Source organism: Ascidia mentula, chromosome 2, assembly GCF_947561715.1.
Source record: "Ascidia mentula chromosome 2, kaAscMent1.1, whole genome shotgun sequence".
Classification (NCBI taxonomy): Eukaryota; Metazoa; Chordata; class Ascidiacea; order Phlebobranchia; family Ascidiidae; genus Ascidia; species Ascidia mentula.
The window spans coordinates 6,818,627-6,839,723 of record NC_138567.1 but is presented as its reverse complement, the minus strand read 5'-3'; the positions used below and the strand labels follow the sequence as shown (position 1 = coordinate 6,839,723).

At 38.2% G+C, this 21,097-nt stretch overlaps 4 protein-coding genes across 5 annotated transcripts; all 4 read left to right on the top strand.

Annotated features, from left to right (window-relative positions):
• The first annotated feature begins 232 nt into the window (after nucleotides 1–232).
• Nucleotides 233–5,434, top strand: LOC145889116 (uncharacterized). The gene is made up of 11 exons (XM_082979998.1): nucleotides 233–348; nucleotides 483–594; nucleotides 695–801; nucleotides 992–1,114; nucleotides 1,333–1,546; nucleotides 1,734–1,835; nucleotides 1,950–2,454; nucleotides 3,095–3,225; nucleotides 3,509–3,691; nucleotides 3,976–4,114; nucleotides 4,679–5,434. The coding sequence occupies exons 1-11, from the start codon at nucleotides 274–276 to the stop codon at nucleotides 4,761–4,763; spliced, it is 1,776 nt and encodes a 591-aa protein (XP_082836124.1). The 5' UTR covers nucleotides 233–273; the 3' UTR covers nucleotides 4,764–5,434.
• Nucleotides 5,435–6,444: 1,010 nt separating this feature from the next.
• Nucleotides 6,445–7,721, top strand: LOC145889992 (cysteine-rich secretory protein LCCL domain-containing 2-like; the record flags this gene model as incomplete). The annotated part of the gene is made up of 4 exons (XM_082981039.1): nucleotides 6,445–6,581; nucleotides 7,073–7,234; nucleotides 7,301–7,426; nucleotides 7,540–7,721. Coding segments are annotated over exons 1-4 (537 nt in total), but the record flags the coding sequence as incomplete, so codon positions are not given.
• Nucleotides 7,722–8,181: 460 nt separating this feature from the next.
• Nucleotides 8,182–8,758, top strand: LOC145889991 (uncharacterized). Its single transcript, XM_082981038.1, has 3 exons — nucleotides 8,182–8,212; nucleotides 8,333–8,496; nucleotides 8,581–8,758. Exons 2-3 carry the CDS (start codon nucleotides 8,387–8,389, stop codon nucleotides 8,756–8,758), a joined length of 288 nt encoding a protein of 95 aa, XP_082837164.1. The 5' UTR covers nucleotides 8,182–8,212; nucleotides 8,333–8,386.
• A 3,279-nt stretch (nucleotides 8,759–12,037) lies between these two features.
• LOC145889686 (uncharacterized) lies at nucleotides 12,038–15,359 on the top strand. 2 transcript variants are annotated; one of them, XM_082980684.1, is made up of 8 exons: nucleotides 12,038–12,119; nucleotides 13,045–13,197; nucleotides 13,281–13,406; nucleotides 13,631–13,780; nucleotides 13,842–13,961; nucleotides 14,115–14,377; nucleotides 14,494–14,627; nucleotides 14,703–15,359. In XM_082980684.1, the coding sequence occupies exons 1-8, from the start codon at nucleotides 12,062–12,064 to the stop codon at nucleotides 14,878–14,880; spliced, it is 1,182 nt and encodes a 393-aa protein (XP_082836810.1). In that variant the 5' UTR covers nucleotides 12,038–12,061; the 3' UTR covers nucleotides 14,881–15,359. The 2 variants fall into 2 exon arrangements, with proteins under 2 accessions (XP_082836810.1, XP_082836811.1); XM_082980685.1 differs by lacking the exon at nucleotides 13,842–13,961.
• The last annotated feature ends 5,738 nt before the right edge of the window (nucleotides 15,360–21,097 follow it).

Genomic DNA, 21,097 nt, shown 5'->3' with positions numbered 1-21,097 from the left:
TTTTGTATCTTCTTCTTAATTAGTGTTTATTATCAGTGTTCTGCTGAAGTCATTGCATTTCGCCTATCAAGTTTTCCAGGCACAGGCAAAGTAAAAACTCAATTTGCACAATTTTATCAGCAATCCACACAAAAACGATTAACTAATGCCTTTACATGAGAAAAAACGGTAGTTTGTCCGTGCAATCGATGATTGCCGAAAAGAAATTCTTAAATAATGTTTTTGTTGTTTTAGACTAGTAGTTAGGCCATAACATTGTACTTACGCATAAATATGGCAACTACCCTGAACATGAATGATGTTATTTCTCTGGCAAAGAAAAACCAGAAGGAAGCAAGCAATAAAACTGTAAGTTATTGTACACATTTGTACAAGGTACATTGACATTAAGTTTTGAGAACAGTAAAATTTAAGCTTTGAGTTGCTATGTGATTTTCGAGATAGTATGCCTATGTTTTTTATCGTCACCTCTTCAATTTTAGAAAATTGGGTTTTCCACAAGTTTGCAAGGACCAACAAAACTAGGTCGGAACGTAAATCCTGCTGCAGTGAAGGCCTTTTTGGAACGGCAAAGAAAGCAAAATGAAACAAAAGGTAAGTACAATAAGTAAACTGTAACAATGCGTTTACATTACACTTTACGTTTGTAGGCCATTTTTAAAGTATGACATATGCATTTACATACCTTTTATAGCTGTTGAAGATGCTAAGAAAAAAGAATCGTTGCAAAAACTGCGTGAAGAAGTGAAACATACCAAAAAAGCCAAAGCAATGGCAAGTAGGACAAAAGATAACCTTCAGGTATATAACAATTTATTCTCTGAAATAAATTTTTTATTTTAATTTTGATACATACATGGGCCCAAATATCACAAAATACTCTAAAACAGTAGCAATACCAGCATGGCATTATTTGTTTAATCATTAAAATTGACATATTATTTTTTTCTTGGGTCTATATATCCATCAACCCATTCTCGTTTTGACCTAGGTCTACAGAGGTGAGGATTACCTCGGATTACACAAAGCACCAAAAACTACAAGAAATGAGGAATTTCCTCTATCTCCCGAAGCTGACCGACAGCACAAAGCATTCATGAAAAAGATAAACAAAGTAATTTCCTACCCTTCCTTAGTTAGATGTTCTCAACAACACTGAATCACAGTTTGGTAATGCAAAAGAGGTTTGCATCCAATTTAATAGCAGTGTTTTTCGATGTGTTTCATACATCAATTAAAAATGCATAAAATCCTTTTATCCAGTTTGTGCAAATCTTATATTATCGTCTTCACTTCACAATATTTAGTTAATAAATAATGTTTATGTTACAGATGCCCTACAAGAATAGAGACGGCAGTCGGGAAACTCACGGTTACCATTCCTCGGATGAGGACAACCGCAAAAGGAAAAAAATTGCAAAAAATCGAATTAAAGCAAGGAGTGCTGCGGCAGGGCTCAACTTTGATAGTCTTTTAAAGTTGGCAGAAAAAAAGCAAAAAGAAACAGTCAGTACAGATGAAGATTCTGATGACACTGTTTCCTCTGGTATGTATATACCTTACAAAATTGCGATAAATTAGGAGCACTATTTATGGATTTACTCATAATTCTGAGAATAAATAGACTGGAAGCTCTTGCCGAAAAACATTTCAATAGTATGGGCCTGTCTCTCTATTTTACTGTAAATTAATTTTGTCTGTGTCTGTACACAGTTTTTTGCACTTGGTTACAGACAGTGATGATTCAGAGGATGGTTTGACAGCGCAGGAAAAATATGAACGGGAAAAGAGAAAACGAAAGGAATTGGAGGCAAGACTCAAGAATGGAACTAAAGGTATGTTGCAAGTACATGATTAGTCGCTAAAAGTTATGTATTTTGGAGATGATGAATTCATAAAAACAATTTCCATTTAATCGTGTTCATTTTTGCCTTTAATGCTTGCTTCAGGTGTGAAGCGAAAATCAGGGGATTCTGCATCACATTCACTGAAAATTGGCAAACTTCAGTCAGGTCTCAGCGACGAAAGTAAAAAAATGAAGATTCAAGCCATCATGGCTAAGTTTGGCCAAAAACACCCAGGAAAGGCATCCAGCAGTAACAGCCAACAGTCAAGAGCCAAAACGAAATCTGCATCACCTTCCCTGAAAGATTCCAGACACTCTTCTCCATTAAATGGAAGGCCCAGAAGTAACCAAGTCTCAAAGAGCAACAACTCAAACAAACTGCATGAAAAGGGAAAGACGAAAAGTGACTCGGCTTATGCCTTGAAAAATGGGCACAGTTCCAAATCTACAAAGCAAATGGAAACAAAACTGTCAAAATCGACTTCTAAACAAAGTGCACCAGCAAAGGGCCGGAGTAACCCCTACTTGGAAGCAATGAAAAAGGCACAGGCGGCCAATGCCCAGAAAAAGTCTGTTACCTATACTGAGATGATGGCAAAGGCCCAAAGGTAATAAAAATAACACCTGTGTAACAAAATTTGGGTGGAATAATGAAGTAAAACATACCTGGCACAAAATAGTTTTTTAACTGTGTCAATGTGAAAATGAAAGTGTAACACTGCAGCTGAGTACACAACAACATTTGTTATTTCTGAAAAAAAAAACATTTATACCACTGTTAAACCCATAAAAATTATTTATTGCGACATTGGTATACAAAAGATGCATCAAAGGAAAAGGTCAACTTGATTTTATACTCAGTGGCGGATTTTAGGGGGGTGTCAGAATAGCCTAAGTCAAACGCAATAATTGGCGTATTTTCGCTTTAGGCAAACACATTGGCGTGACCGAACTCTGGACACCCCCTTAATTTTTTTTCTGGAAGTCTTGGCTGATAACAAATATTATTTTTTCGTAATGTGAGGAAAACTTACACAGTTGTTGACGCCAACAATTACATATTACTATTTTAATATGGGAGGTATTACCTTATTAATTGGGTCAGGTCAGAAATGTGATTCAAATTTGGTGATTTGATATGAAATCACTCTATTGTGCAGTCCATAACATTGTGTGTTCCATTGCCTTTTCAATAATTATATTATTGTATTGGTTGGAAGCACTTGTTTATTGGTTGTTCTCATGCAGCAATATGGCCAAGAGTTCCGGTCAATGTAAACTCAGTGTACAGAGTCACGGAGTTCGAACTAACTACCCTGGAGTTGCTGAAACTGATCCTAAAAACGCATCCTACCAAAAGCCCAAGAAGCGCCCGCCAGGTACTAAATAACCAACAAGGACAAAATTGCCATAGTTTCTTTGCTGATGCTGTGTATGACATTGAGTGACCTTTCAGGACATACGACTTGTTGCAATTAAAGCTAAAATTTATTTGCTTTACAATATTGATGAGTTTTGTTTGGGAAATAAGTTACATGTAGTCAGAAAGTTTTGATCAATGAATAAACAGCTTTAAATATCTTGAGTTTACCCTTCATGCAAGACAGTCGAAGGACCTCTTTGCATTAAATCAGACCCTAATTCATTTGCTCTGTTTCATAGGACTTCCCAATGGCTCACGCATGACACCTGCTGAGGAGTACCGGAGAAGAGCCATGGCCGCAAATATGCATCCGCGAGATGTCGCTGCTGTGTACAGGAGAGCTCAAGTTTTACACGATGACGATGATGAAGACGACGAATACGACTCAGAATTGGAAGGATTTATCGAAGATGGCGAAGATGGTAAGTATCATGCCCCCGTTCTTTGCCTTGAATTGAGATACGCAGCGATGAAACATTATATCATAGATAGCAGCGTATATATATTTACCGATTTCAAATTAGGTGTTTACATATATGTTTGTAATGCAAAGATAATATATGTGTCGGTTTGCTTATTTTCGCTTGTTGGCGTTGCTAAAGTCTTTGACTACACAAACTGGTTTATAGTATTTGAGTTGTATGTCACGGGTTCAGTACACCGACAGATTTGCGACCTGTGAAGACCTGTGAAGTATTGTTTTTAGATTACGACGACGACGACGTTTCGGCTCAAATCGGTGCCATTTTCGGGTACAACCGACACAAATACGGGCGCGAAAGTGAATACGATTTGTCGAAAATGGACGCCAGTTATAAAGACATTGAAAAAGAGGAGAAACGGAGGTAAGTTTACTGGCGGTAGCAGGAAATGATGATTTATTGCGAATAATTTAAATTCTGTTTAAACTCTACTGGCTAATGTCAATTATGGGGCTCGTAAGATCTTGTACAAGGCAAAAGTAATGCATGTTTCGCCTTAAATGTTCCTTATGCTTTCCTATCAGTAATGTGTGTTTATAATTTGCAAAGGCTTCGTGTTGTTGCTTTTTCTGATCACTTGTCACCTCTCTTTGCCTCGCCGAAAGTTTGACTCGGGCCTCTAAGCTAAATATTCAGCACCATGGGACCGGAAACGGCAGCGAGTTGTCGAAACCGTGGCCCTGTCTACAGCTCAATAAAAACAAATTATTGGTGTTACACTTTTAAGAATGCGATGCCACACACTTCAAAACACGTTGCGCACTTAATCGAGCCATCAATAATTGTCATTGGGCGTAACATTAATCGACAAATACTTACGCAATGCCGGGAAAGTTTTAGGTACCCTAGGTCTGTTGATATAATATGTTTACATATACAAATACGTGCACACATAACCCTTATTTAAAATTTTTTTGGCTTCGGCAGCTTGCGAATTGCCCAAATCGAAGACGCCCAGGAGGCCAAACTGGAGGAGCAACGCTTGAAACGAAGCAAAGAAAAGAGAAGATAGAGATACCACAGCTGCTTAAAACTGTTTGGCCGAGAATTACGCTGCTGTGCAAGTCCTAATACTTTTTATCTTGTACAAGCCTTGGACTTTTTTCTTTTTCTTATAGTCCCTATGGTGTTTCTTTTAGCGCAGCGGTTAAAATTGTGCTAATTCGTTTATTTTATGTTTTTCTCACTGTATGCAAGCGTTTTGCACGCCAATATTTCACGAAGTGCTTTGTGGCAAAGATTCCAGCGTTTAGAGCACAACTGTAATGTCGCCCGTTATCGGGCAGCATTTCTGTATAAACCAAAGGCCGCAAAACTCATTTTCTGCTTTAACTTATTGCAAATCATAATCGTAAACTGCTTTGTGCTGTAATAGGTTCCGGTTTCCATAAAATCATATCCCTTCGAGCATCTTCATGATCAAGTGATACAATGGTACAGGTTCACCTAGACAGCGTTGTGTTTTGACATGTGTCTCGTTTCTGTGTGTCTTTTTACATCTATTTATTGCTTTATTTTGTGCAATGTTTATGTTATTCGCCAACCAGTGCACGATGGCGGGTTATTTACGAGCAAGGCAGAAAGTTTTGTGCTGTGATTATCCGTTTTATAGATAACTCGATGGAGGTGAGTTCCAACACCGTACACTGAAGTATTGAGAGGAAAAATTACCTGCAATACAAGAATTGCCAATTTTTTTATTTGTGCAAAAGAATGGTCGGGATTGGGACTGACTAAAACATACAGGAAAAACTTGAAGTGTTAATGTTGTCAGTGAAACAGCACAGGAAAAATATGATCAGGAAAAAGTTGCCAAACTGATCCTAAAAACGCATCTTACCAAAAGCCAAGAAGCCACAAAGACAAAATACTTTCTTTGCTAATGCTGTGAATAACGTTAAGTGACCTTTTTGGGGCATTTTCTTTGTCGCAATCAAAGCTACAATTTATGTCACTTTGCAATTATGTTACAGATGTATTTAGTCAGTTAATCTGCAGAAAATACATATTGAAATCGCTAAAGAGTGCACATTCCATAAACAGATTTAACTCGATTTTAAATCTGACCACATTGTGCTTTTCCACTTCCATTTGAATAAGACGGAAACTGACAAACAGAATTTGAACGTGGGACATGTAAGCAATGTCGTGGTTATAACGTCGTAATACATTTACGTCACAGTACATTTACCGTTCATACGTAATTATGTTGTACTTTTCATTTGAATACTTGGAAATACTACGGAAATTCGGCAAAACAAAATCATAACAATGGTATTACCAAAGATTAAAGCTATTCCTCATAATAGCACAGACATTGACTGGTGGTATGACTAAGGTACAAAGAAGGGGCATCAAACGGTTTAAGAGCTGTGGACTTAATACGTTTGACTTTATGTGCCTTTGATAATGGTCAGACAGATATAATCGACATTTATAGTAAGCTATGTTGCAGATACTTTGCGTCCGCCATGTTTCAGGCAAACCAACATTCGCTTTACAGAACGTGGGCGCAAGTGCCTTAGTCAAGGTAACAAATTAGGCACCAGGAAGATATCGCAGCAATCGTCTTTGACTGGAAGAGAAAGATAATGACCCATGATTGAAAGTTGTGCAATCAATATTTTGTCAAAAAGCTGTGCGTCGAATGTTGCGAAAAATATGGCTTTAAGTTTACTTATACCTTGTCAGTCAGGACGAATGCATACAAACAACACTTGTGTAGTTGCTGGAAGGCGTCGTTCAATTTGGTAGTTCATAAACATGAAGTTCATAATGTGGTGTTTCGTGTTTTCTATGTTGACAACAATCAATGGCAACAAATGCACAGGTGGGAAACTTATTACACAGGGGTGCACAACTCTAACCGATATGCGTGCAATATTTATTCTGTACTATCCATCACGTGCCAAACATTTTGTCACGTTTTTGGGAGGGTAATGTTCTAACATGCGTTGGCAAAGAAGCATCGCGTTGTTGAAGTTTAAACAACATACAATTAAGAAGGAAATTTTTTTTCTATATTGTTGTCAACGCCAGTATACGTGACATTTTTTAGGTGTGTATGCTGCTGTGGTTTAAATCTATGCAAAAAAAAATTTATTGCGACATTGCGTTACAAGAACTGCTTCGGTTTACATAAAGCATGTTGAACTATCGTTTTTTCTTCACTACCAAAGAAATATTAAGTCACTTTTCATAAACGAGTTTGATGACGAAAGCAAATATTGTTGTACGGCGCAAATGATGTAGTTTATATTTGAAGTTGTGAGTAAGGGTTTGGCGTATTTTATTTCACAAAACCATAGCATGTACATGCAGATACGTACACATGCAACACGAAGTTTTCGGACTTGAATCATTCTATCACCACTCTACTTTGTCCTGCGAACTGCTGGAGGCAAAAATCAACATTGTGTGGCAACGGAGTGTATTCGGATGGACCCATTTGCTTGGCTGCTATGCAAGATCAATTAATCGACGGTATGGCTATGATACAATTCTTAATACGTATACGCGGTAATTTCCAAATTTCTCCAAAATGTGAAGACGGTGGTGGACCCGTGGCTGTTTACAAGAGTGAAGGTAATGCGGATAATCGATACATTGGCGGAAGCAGAAATGGCGTCATCAGCAACTCATGCAGAAAAGCGGGGAGCTCGTACTCGTTTGAAAGTAAACATTGCTAATGTTGCATCACTGAATTATATACTCATTACGAGGAGCGAATACATTTTGTGTTGCTTAAAGACTATGTTTTGAGCATTAAATCCAATTACATTTTCCAGTGTCGTGTTCAGTGAAAGGTGATTCGGCCACAGACATAACACAAGTCTTTTGTCCATCTGGATGCGGAAAGGAACCTGTTTATGGAACTGGAATCTACAGCATCAAGTCATCGGTGTGCAGCGCTGCCATACACGCCGGGAAGCTAACAGGTGAAAACGTTTACTCGTCATACACTTTCAACACAAAATATATTTCATCTTTTACACAGAAAATGGTGGTTTTGTAAAGATTTTCGTGGCGCCTGGACAAGCAAATTACCTGGGGGCGACTAAAAATGGAGCCGCGAGTCTTGCAAGTGGGCATTCCAATTCCTCCTTCAGCTTTTCAAGTACAATAAAAACAAGTGAAATTACTTCGTAATCCCTGTATGAAAACCTCATCAATTGTAATAAAATTTTAGCTTGCCCTAGATCGCACTTCGATTTCAACGGACAAAACGGAAATTACGTCAGATACACAAAACCTTTTCCATCGCTCGGTGCTGCCACCTTGTGTGCGTGGATAACACTAAGAGATACTTCCAGAGTTCAGGGATTTTTCAGCTACCTAACAAATAACAATGGCAACGAGTTTTTGCTTGAGTTTAATAACCGACTAAACCCCAAATCTTTGGTGCTTATAGCAAAGGGAAGACTGGAACATTTCCCAGTCGATTTTGAAACTGACAACACGGTATGTATTTTAACACTAAGATGATGAACTGAATCAACCTAAGTAAGCTAAGATTATCGACAATAGAAATGTTATTTTTGATTTATCGTAAACTTGACTATTCCCAAACATATTTTGTAGCATCACGTTTGTGCGTGGTTCGACTTAAACAAAATCGGCGTCTCTGTCGACGGAATGGAGCTGGGCAGACTTACGTCATCAGGACCAGCGTTAAAGAGAAGCGGAAGTTTTGTTCTCGGTACTGACGAGCATCCCACTAGAGGGCAGTATTTTCAATACATGAAGTAAGTTGGTTGGGGAGATTCACTTCAATGTTTAGGGTTGTGCATGGTAAGAAAACCAGACAAAGTTATAATTAAATTTCTCAGTGGTGCAATTGGCAACTTCGTTCTCTACGATCGCTTGCTCTCATCGACTGAAATATCTGCTATGGCCGCTGAGTGTCGCTGTCCATATGATTATGTGATTTCGATGACGTCAGATGAAGCGGAGGTTGTTGGAGTGACAGGAACTCAAATTCCATCGAAATGTCCAAAATCGATGTAATTAATTGTAAATAAAGAATGAATTCGTTTGTTACTTTTCATCGTAAATATCTATACATTGTGTTTGTCGTAGAATCTTCTCACTTTTGGAAAAAAGTCGCATTGGTGTAAACTGTTGTGAACATTGACCACGTTTTTTAACTTTTTTGTATAAAATTGTTAGGAGGGCTTTCGCCACGAAACCAAGCATCAAATCGTGCGGGCAATGACGATAATAAACGTAAACTAATAAAGCAACTATGTCATCTATGTTCACCGCAAACTTACGCATCGAACGAGCAATCTATGTGAAGTTTGTTGCTTCCGACAACACATTACACGTCATGGATAACACGAGCATTTCAATAAATCTCAAACGATCATTTGTCGTGATATTTATATTCAAATCAACTATAGGATGCCTCTATGTGTTGGTGGTAGATGCCAGAACCGATTAGGTAGAGTTAATACATTCTCTGTGTCAGGCGCAATAGTGGAGCTTGGATACTTCCGACATTAATGCTATTTATCAAAAGTGTGCAAGCAATGTTTCGCGTCGTAAATAAATGCATAAACGACACAGAGCAGTACTTATGCGAGCTATATTTCCGTTAACTACCTTTGAATCAAGGTAAGATGTCAGACCTCGTACTTGGGTTTGGGTTTCAACGTTCGGTGAAATTTAAACGCTGGGTAAACGTATATGATGTTATTTCGGCTATGCCTCCATTACTGTCATTGTAATAGGTGTCATGATGACGCAATTGAAATCCGATATACCGAAGTGGAAAAGGTTACAAACACGTGGTTTGTAGGCGTACCTTCACTGATAGGCATGTCACTGTGTGTCACCCATCATTGGCGCTTTCACACGAACCCACAACAACATCCGCATGCATATGCTGGAAGCTCGCACAACAGTGTTTAAATTCGTTGAAATTTCACAGGATTTTTCACAGGACACCAAGGTCCTCGTATCTTCCAAATAAATGTCGGGCTAAACGCGCAAACATTTGCTCAGCGCACTACGGTTTAGCGATGAAATCTCAACAAAGTCGACTGCGCCATGCCCAAGTGTGATGAGTAGTTACAGGTAGACGCCATTCAATAGTTGCTCCGAACACATGGGTTTTTTGTCGCAGACAAAATAATATGAAGTTCACGATCCTGTGGTTTCTGCTTGCTGTCTCGGTTGTCCATGGCAACAAATATAAAGGTGGGAAATCCATTATTTCAATCCAATGAGTGGTAAATATTTAGATCTCAGAACGTATTAAAGATTTTCGTTTAAAAATGCAAATTACATTGACACAGATTACGCATTTAATGGATAAATCAAAAATTAAATGCGTTTCACATTTTGGGTCACTAATATATGAAACGTCAGGACTTCACGAATGTCATGTGCCAATATCAATTGATTTTCATGTACATTATATTTAGTAGTGATTGTTATTTTGATTGAACAAAACCACGGTATGTAAGTGCAGATACGTACACATGCAACACGAAGTTTTCGGACTTGAATCATTCTATCATCACTCTGCTTTGTCCTGCGCACTGTTGGAGGCAGATATCAACATTATGTGGCGTTTAATAATATGATGACAAAGTAACAGCTTGACGGATCATCACTTGGCACCGCGCGAGTGCGACGACCAGTTACTGCCTGACAACTTGAAGTCATCCATCATCCAAACTTGTGAGAGTGACGTGTTAGTTTAATAGTTTCCGATGCTAATACTCTTAACGTGCGTCATAAAATTAAAATTAATTACTTTCTTTTGTGAATTAATTAGCCATTAGCTATACTTTTAGCGTTGAGCCGTATAGCCCAGACGTTGATTTATTATGCCGATAACAAAATCATGAATTGTGGCAAAGTTTAACTCGTTCATAAATCTGACTAATCTGAATACATTGTGCTCTTCCATTTGTATAAGACCGAAACTGACAAACTGAACTTGAACGTTACTTGAACGTGGGACATGTAAGCAATCGTGGTTGTAGCGTCGTATTACACTTTTGTTACGGTACATTTACCCTTCACACGTAATTATGTTGTAGTTTCCAGTTTGAATACTTGGAAATACTAGGGAAATTCGGCAAACCAACTTTCCCATTAGAAGCAATGCTTTTTGCGGCACTTCTCAAAAAAGCAACATCAATTTTGCTCCGAAATAGAATTGTGGTTGCTGGATACCGGAATCCGCAACGGGTGAGTGTAAGGTGGAAACCGTCTATATAAGGTTGCATTAATATGAAAATGACGAATAAGTGACTAAATGCCATCTGAGCTACACAATGAGTCTACCTGGTGATTTATTGTCATTTGGTTTATTTAGAACCGCAATCATGGTGAAGAATAATTAAATCCCACACCTGGTATCATATCAAATAAGTGACGTATTTCACAGACCTTTGCGCATACTAACCATACCCAGAAGTGTTACCAAGTTAATCGCATCAAATATTCTGCGTTGTGGTCTTTTCAGTTTTGAAAATTGAGATAGCAAAATAAAATCGTTTATAGCAAAGTTTTTTAAATATTTTTGACCAAACGAAGAGAAGAATTGAACTAAAGGAATGCTGTCATAGTTGTCGACCGCCAGTCGAGGGCGTGTGTAACTTGTCTTTATCTTTGCGAGGAACTCACCAATCGTTGAAATTTAAATTGTTAAATACATGCGATTCAACATCTCACCATTGCTTTTCATTTAACACTTATGAAATGCTTTCGATGTTTTCTTTCGAATACAGCTAAACTGTATGGGTTAAAGCAAGGTAATTTGCCGTGACAATAAGCAGCAGTGTGCGGTTCGCATGAGTTCTGGTAATCAGGTTAATTAAAAAAAAGGTAGTAACCAAATCGGCGTCACTGGCTCCTGCAAAAAAGTCAGACTTAAACAAACCTTGTATTGCAAATCGCTGCCATCACGAAATAAAAAAAAAAATAACTGCTGGTGCGAAGAAATGGAAAAAAAGAAAAACTGCACTTAAATATTAAGTTGGTTTGTCAACATCGTTAGTTGGACTCTGCGTATTGTGATATTTGTGGGATATTTTTGCTTTACTTAAACAAAAAAGGTACTCGGTGAACAGAAATGTTTTCACAACCTAATAAATGAGTAAGATAAGGAAAAGCTTTTGCGACTAAAAAAATAGCTTTGTTCCACGCTATGACGTCCGCAGTAAGTTCCTTATGAAGAAGTCACTTGTGTAAGTGTGGTGAGACGGTGTAAAATAGATTATTTAAATACATGTAGATCATGGCGTCATTTTCTTTCTATAAAATAGATTATTTAATTTTGATGTAAGTGAAAAGATGAATTTATGGTGGTTCCTGTTTGTTGTCTCGATTGTCAATGGCAACGAATGGAAAGGTAAGAAATCCATAAATAACTTGCTTGTATATATTTGTGTTGAATAACGTTACCAACATATTATTTCTAGCAACCGTATTTCACTTGAAAATAATTAAAATTACACACGGAATGTATTGGCTTGACAATCAATAACACTACACAATTTGGGGTATTGAAATCTCGTTTGCTTGTTTAGGAACCTTTTTCCCCACGATTTCGCACCACCATATAAAACTTTGAAAAATATGAGAAATCATTCACAAACGGTCTGCAAAAGTAAGGCTTAGATAAAGTTTAAATGCAGCTTGCGAAAGGAAATAACCTGTTGGGCACAAAAAACCTGGCCGAGGCATCAAAGATTTTGTGACGTTTGGGGAAGAGCCTATAATTTATACTTAAACGTTCATTACCTATATCTGCGTAGATCAATCAACGATAATTAACCTCTATTTGACTTGTTTTACTATTGCTAGCTGGAGTATATAGACTATACTAAAAAGGCCTATAGATTACTGGTGAAACCGTGGTTTCTAGACGCAATGTTATTGCAGTTATTTTGCTTGGATCCTGTGTGGCTACTGACTTTTGCGATGATACAGATTTGAAACTTCTGTTAGTTTCACAATATTGACTTAGTACATGTAGCTTATAGCATAGTTTTCAACACGCAAACTTTGATGTAAGTGAAAAAATGAATTTCTGGTGGTTCCTGATTGTTGTCCCGATTGTCAATGGCAACGAATGGAAAGGCAAGAAATCCATAAATAACTTGGCTTCTATATATATTTGTGTTGAATAACGTTACCAACATATTATTTCTAGCAACCGAATATTTCACTTGAAAATATTTAAAATTACACACGGAATGTATTGGCTTGACAATCAATAACAAACCATCTAAATTTTGGACTAAACGTTGTTTGTCGATAATTGTTTTATGTAGATTGTGACACGAAGTTTTCGGACTTGAATCATTCTATAACTACTCTGCTTTGTCCTGCGAACTGTTGGAGGCAGAAATCAACATTGTGTGGCAACGGGGTGTATTCCAATGGGCCCATTTGCTTGGCTGCCATGCAAGATCAATGGATCGACGGTATTGCAACACAAATTAATGCTGAATAATGATAATGTGCTTGAGATGAATGCATCTGAGTTGTTTTCACGTACATTGTAAAGATGGCGGTGGACCTGTGACGGTTTATAGAATTGAAGGAAATCCAGAAAATCGATACATTGGCGGAAGTAGAAATGGCGTCACCAGCAACTCATGCAGGAAAGCAGGGAACTCATACTCATTTCAAAGTAAGTGCATGGCGACAAGAAATAAGAAATATTTTGGGCATGTAAGGCTTATCTAAACTAAGGTCAGGAAGAACTCCAAAAAATGTTTTGTTTTCTATTCGGGACGAAGACAAACAATGAAATACTTGAAACCTTTAACTGCATTAAAGCGATTACAAAATATGAAGACGAATTTTTTCTGTGTTATTCTACACCATTACAAAGTTGGAATATGACTGTTCCAGTGTCGTGTTCAGTGAACGGTGATTCGGCCACAGACATAACACAAGTCTTTTGTCCATCTGGATGCGGAAAGGAACCTGTTTACGGAACTGGAATCTACAGCATCAAGTCATCGGTGTGCAGCGCTGCCATACACGCCGGAAAGCTGACTGGTAAAAAACGTAAACTCTTTTGCATAATTTCCCTCGAAAACGTATTTCATTTTGTGAAAAGAAAACGGAGGTTTGGTGAAGTTCATTGTTGCTCCTGGACAATTATACTATAATGGATCTACCAAATATGGCGTGACGAGTGTTTCAAGTGGGCAGTCCAATTCCTCCTTCACTTTTTCATGTAAGTTAGTCAGGTTTCTATATAATGTGACGCTACATGAATATTAATAACTCAACCCGGGCAATCAATGTCCAATTATAACTGATTACATCAACTGTAGTAACAGAAAGCAATACAGAAGCACATGTTGATAAATTCAAGTTTTTTTCACAGCCTGTCCTCGATCCCACTTTGAATTCATCGATAGGTGGTCTTGGGTCTCATACACCAAAACCTTTTACTCGCTCAGTGCTGCCACCATGTGTGCATGGTTAACCTTCCAAAACCAGACGAACAGAGTGATTTATTTTCACTATTATCAAAGAAGGTACAATTTCTTTCACCTTTCTTATCGTTTCACCAACCCAAAAGCACTCATATATGAAGTTGGGAGACGAACGAAAGAGTTTCCTTTTGATTGGCGAACAGGTGAAGCGGTAAGTGGAATTATTGGTAGTACTTTACAAACAGCAAATTTAATTTTTTAGCTACGTGTCAAAATAACAATATTTGCTTCATGCGTATCTTTATTGAATTCCATTGTACTTTGTAGCATCACGTGTGTGGTTGGTTTGATTCGACCATGATCGGGGTCTCTGTCGACGGAGTGGAGCTTGGCAGACTTACGTCATCAGGACCAGCGATGGAGGGTGGTGGCCATTTTTATCTAGGTTTCCTGACTCGATTGTAAGATGGTTCAGATACGTTGCATTTTTCAGAAAAAAAACTAAAATTCTCTTTACATATTTTACGATGTCACAGCGTTGCAATTGACAACTTCGTTCTTTACGATCGCCTGCTCTCGTCGACAGAAATAGCTGCCATGGCCACTGAATGTCGCTGTCCATATGACCACGTGATTTCGATGACGTCAGATGAAACGGAGGTTGAGGGGAATGTAGGAACCGCGATCCCCATGGAATGTCCCACTTTGATGTAAACATGTTTACGTAATCACTTTTTACCAACAATTACTTTCTGTAAGTTCGATTCCCACTTTTCTGTTCATCGGTAAAATACCTTTTTTGCGAAGAGTGATTTTTATACTAACCGTTCTTTATGATTCTTACTGTTGATTTACGTTGGCTCGGTAAAATCGTCAATCTTGCGCCTTCCTTGATACGTGCTTATCGTTCCCGCGCCATTATATGTACAACGTCGAATTCATCGCGCAAAGACATATTAATTTGTTGTAAGAAGGCAAATTGACTTCACTTCTACTCGAAGAAATCGTTTTGTAATTTTAGGCATAAATGTTCTTGATTTGAATGTAAATATCTATACATTGTGTTTTTCGTAGAATCTTCGCCCTTTTGGAAATAATTCGCATTGATGTAAATTGTTGTGTACATTGACCAAGTTTTTTTTAACTTTTGAAATTTAGACGCTGGGTAAACGTATATGTTGTTATCCCGGCTATGCCCCCATTATTGTGACACAGTAATTCCCAACCTTTTCGTGGTTGCGTACCACTTGGAGATATAAAATTTTTGACGCGTACCACCTGGTTGAGTGTTACAAAGTAACCTAGGGGATGAAGTAATAAACATTTTAAGATCACTACAACATTCTCATGCATATGCTGGAAGCTCGCACAACAGTCTGTAAATTCGTTAAAATTTCAACGGATTTTGTCTCATCAAGGTAAGATACCAGTCCTCGCATCTGCCAAATAGAAAAAACTGGCTGAACAGATAGGCTGCTGGTAGCAATTACCTCCAAGTCATTCTGAATAGCAATGTCAGGTGACCTAATTGCGTGGTGCAGCACCGCGACCACAAGCATGCGTTGCGTGTGTAGATATAAACGTTGAGCGTATCACGTGATCGCAAGTAGTATCATTTTATTTTTGTTAATTCGTGCGTTTTAAAAGTTTTTGCCATTTGTTTTCACAGATGTTCAAATGCTCCATTATAGAAACACCACAGAGTAGCATTTAGCTAAACCAGATCTTTTGTAGAACTTTGCTCGGTGATGTGCCTAAAAATAGCGGAAAAGTGCACTTTTGTCTCCCGCATTATCGATGTTGAATGTTCTCCACAACTGTCTGGGCTTGCTCCACCTGGTGGTGAACTTATTCATTGTTTGTCCTACGTATTTTTAATGACATATACCCTATACAAATCACCATATATATTCCATCGCTTGTACAATCCGATTGGTCATGCAGCTTGGTTGCACCAGATAGTGTATCAACGTGGTGAACTTCGTCCACCATGCTGTTAAAGCCTTTAAATGACCACATAGGCCACATTTCCGGCATGGTTTTAAATACCCTGGCCCTGTGTGGGTACGGGTTGCAATAGACCTGAAAGCAATAAGCAAGCGCTGTGCTGTTCGGGACTTTTTAAACGTCACTTTCGTGATTATAAGTGATTCCTTGTCGGGTTTTAAAACCAAGGATTCCGTGAAGCCGACAAGCGAAGGAAGATTATTCATCAGTGAAAGATCACACCATCCCAAACATATATTCAAAGCCATTGTGTATGAGGAGGCTGTTAGGTAGCGCCGCCTCAATGAAGAACCAGAAGACTACCAGGTCGGTCTCGAACGAGTACAGAGGAAGTGTGCTATGCCTAAATTCCCACCAAAAAGCACCAAACGACAGGTTGACATTGCGCGGGATTGGGAGAAAAGGTTTTGGCCAAAGAATCAACAAGAAAAAACCAAATATGCCAATCAACCGGTAAACTGGGCTACATTCCCGGATATGTAACTCTATCATCGCGGTGCTACACCATGCAAGTAGGTCACCTGACATTGCTATTCAGAATGACTTGAAGGTAGTTACCACCAGCAGCCTATATGTTCGGCCAGTTTTAACATTTTACTTTCGTTTTGCTTTAGAACTGATGATGCTTTTAGCGAAAAATGTTGTTTTCTTTGTAATAAACTGCGTTTGCCACGAGGTTATTTGCATTACAAAATAAGAAAAAGCTTTTAAGACTCTGCCGAAAAATCAGTTTGTTCCACGCTATAACGACCGCATTTAAGTTCCTTATAAAGAAGTAAATTGTGTAACTGTGGTGGGACGATGTAAAATAGATTTAAACACATGTAGCTTAGCGCGTCATTCGGCTAATCTTATCTTTGCGCCACTGAAGTCTCGCCTTGCTTTGCAGTGTAGTGCATAGGGAAGGCAGGAGCACATGACTTCTTGATATTTTACTTTAGTAGTTTTATTTTATTTTATTTTAATTCATTTTATTTATTTTATTTTATTCTTTGATTTATTTACCGTATAGCTTTCTGTGTTTACTTGCAAATTCGAATTTGCAGAAACTGAGGATGCCCGTCCAGGCGAAATCAATTTTTCAATGTTGTTAATAAATCAGCTGACTTCAATTTGAAACTTCTGTTAGTTTCACAATATTGACTTAATACATGTAGCTTATAGCATAGTTTTCAACACGCAAACTTTGATATAAGTGAAAAAATGAATTTCTGGTGGTTCCTGATTGTTGTCTCGATTGTCAATGGCAACGAATGGAAAGGTAAGAAATCCATAAATAACTTGCTTCTATATATTTGTGTTAAATAACGTTACCAACATATTATTTCTAGCAACCGAATACTTGACTTGAAAATAATTAAAATTACACACGGAATGTATTGGCTTGACAATCAATAACAAACCATCTAAATTTTGGACTAAACGTTATTTGTCGATAATTGTTTTATGCAGATTGTAACACGAAGTTTTCGGACTTGAATAATTCTATAACTACTCTGCTTTGTCCTGCGAACTGTTGGAGGCAGAAATCAACATTGTGTGGCAACGGGGTGTATTCGAATGGACCCATTTGCTTGGCTGCCATGCAAGATCAATGGATCGACGGTATTGCAATACAAATTAATGCTGTATAATGATAGTGTGCCGAGGTGAATACATCTGAGTTGTTTTCACGTACATTGTAAAGATGGCGGTGGACCTGTGACGGTTTATAGGATTGAAGGAAATCCAGAAAATCGATACATAGGCGGAAGTAGAAATGGCGTCACCAGCAACTCATGCAGGAAAGCAGGGAACTCATACTCATTTCAAAGTAAGTGCATGGCGACAAGAAATAAGAAATATTTTGGGCATCTAAAGCTTATCTAAACTAAGGTCAGGAAGAACTACAAAAAAAGTTTTGTTTTCTATTCGGAACAATGAAATACTTAAAAACTTGCTGTTTTTATTAAATGACTTTGCAGATTTAACAGCATTAAAGCGATTACAAAATATGCAGACGAATTTTTTCTGTGTTATTCTATAACATTACAAAGTTGGAATATGACTGTTCTAGTGTCGTGTTCAGTGAATGGTGATACGGCCACAGACATAACACAAGTCTTTTGTCCATCTGGATGCGGAAAGGAACCTGTTTTTGGAACTGGAATCTACAGCATCAAGTCATCGGTGTGCAGCGCTGCCATACACGCCGGAACGCTAACAGGTAAAAAACGTAAACTCTTTTGCATAGTTTCCCTGCATAACGTATTTCATTTTGTGAAAAGTAAACGGAGGTTTGGTCAAGTTCATTGTTGCTCCTGGACAATTATACTATAATGGATCTACCAAATATGGCGTGACGAGTGTTTCAAGTGGGCAGTCCAATTCCTCCTTCACTTTTTCATGTAAGTTAGTCAGCTTTCCATATAATGTGACACTACATAAATATTAATAACTCAACCCGGGAAATCGAAACCTACGGAACGGTCAAATTATCACTGATTACATCAACGGCAGTAACAAAGAGTAACCTAGAAGCACGTGTTGATAAACTTAATTATTTTTTTCACAGCCTGTCCACGATCCCACTTTGATTTCATCGATAGTTGGTCTTGGGTCTCGTACACCAAAACCTTTCACTCGCTCAGTGCTGCCACCATGTGTGCATGGTTAACCATCCAAAACCAGACAAGCGCAAGGCTTTTTTTTTACTACTATGTTCAAAGCAGGTACAATTTCTTTCACCTTTCTTATAGTTTCACCAACCCAACAGCACTAAAATATGACGTTGGGAGACGAACGAAACAGTTTCCTTTTGATTGGCGAACAGGTGAAGCGGTAAGTGGAATCATTGGTAGAACTTTACAAACAGCAAATTTAATGTTTCAGCTACTTGTCAAAATGACAATATTTGCTTCATGCGTATCTTTATTGAATTCCATCGTACTTTGTAGCATCACGTGTGTGGTTGGTTTGATTCGACCATGATCGGCGTCTCTGTCGACGGAGTGGAGCTTGGCAGACATACGTCATCAGGACCAGCGATGGAGGGTGGTGGCGATTTAGTTGTAGGTGGCGGATATCCATTGTAAGATGGTTTAGATAGATACGTTACTTTGTTCACAAAGAAAAACTATAATTCTGTTTACATATTTTACGATGTCACAGCGGTGCAATTGACAACTTCGTTCTTTACGATCGCCTGCTCTCGTCGACAGAAATAGCTGCCATGGCCACTGAATGTCGCTGTCCATATGACCACGTGATTTCGATGACATCAGATGAAACGGAGGTTGGGGGGAATGTAGGCACCGCGATCCCCATGGAATGTCCCACTTTGATGTAAACATGTTTACGTAATCACTTTTTACAAACAATTACTTTCTGTTTTCTGTTCATCGGTAAAATACCTTTTTTGCGAAGAGTGATTTTTATACTAACCGTTCTTTATGATTCTTACTGCTGATTTACATTGGCTCGGTAAAATCGTCAATCTTGCGCCTTCCTTGACACGTGTTTACCGGTCCCGCGCTATTATATGTACAACGTCGCATTCATCGCGCAAAGACATATTAATTTGATGTGAGAAGGCAAATTGACTTCACTTCTACTCGAAGGAATCGTTTTGTAATTTAAGGTATAAACGTTCTTGATTTGAATGTAAATATCTATACATTGTGTTTTTCGTAGAATCTTCGCCCTTTTGGAATAATTCGCATTGATGTAAATTGTTGTGTACATTGACCAAGTTTTTTTTAACTTTTTTGTATCAAATTGGTATAATGGCACGCAATGTTTCGCGTCATAAATAAATGCATAAACGACACGGAACAGCACTTATGCGAGCTATATTTCCGTCAACTACAGCGCCTTTGAATCAAGGTAAGATGTCAGACCTCGTACTTGGGTTTGGGTTTCAACGTTCGGTGAAATTTAAACGCTGGGTAAACGTATATGATGTTATTTCGGCTATGCCTCCATTACTATAACTGTAATAGGTATCATGATGACGCAATTGAAATCCGATATACCGAAGTGGAAAAGGTTACAAACATGTGGTTTGTAGGCGTACCTTCACTGATAGGCATGTCACTGTGTGTGACCCATCATTGGCACTTTCACACGAACCCACAACAACATCCGCATGCATATGCTGGAAGCTCGCACAACAGTGTTTAAATTCGTTGAAATTTCACAGGATTTTATCGCACCAAGGTCCTCGTATCTTCCAAATAAATGTCGGGCTAAACGCGCAAACATTTGCTCAGCGCACTACGGTTTAGCGATGAAATCTCAACAAAGTTTTCGGACTTGAATCATTCTATTGCCACTGTGAACTGTTGGAAGCAGAAATCAACAATGTGTGGCGTTTAATAATATGCTGATAAAGTAACAACTTGACAGATCATCACCTGGCACCACGCGAGCGCGACGACCAGTTACTGCCTGAAAACTTGAAGTCATCCATCATCCAAACTTGTCAGAGCGACGTGTTAGTTTAATAGTTTCCGTTGCTAATACTCTTAACGTGCGTCACTAAATTAAAATTAATTACTTTCTTTTGTGAATTAATTAGCCATCAGCTATACTTTTAGCGTTGAGCCCTATACCCCAGACTTTGATTTATTATGCCGATAAAAAAATTATTAATTGTGGCAAAGTTTAACTCGTTCATAAATGTGACTAATCTGGATACATTGTGCTTTTGCCATTTTCATTTGAATAAGACGGAAACTGACAAGCACAACTTGAACGTGAGACATGTAAGCATAATTTCGTGGTTGTAACGTTGTAATACATTGATGTTGCTGTACATTCACCCTTCACACGTAATTATGTGGTAGTTTCCAGTTTGTAAACTTGGAAATACTAAGGAAATTCGTCAAACCAACTTTCCCATTAAAAGCAATGCTTTTTGCGGCACTTCTCAAAAAAGCAACAT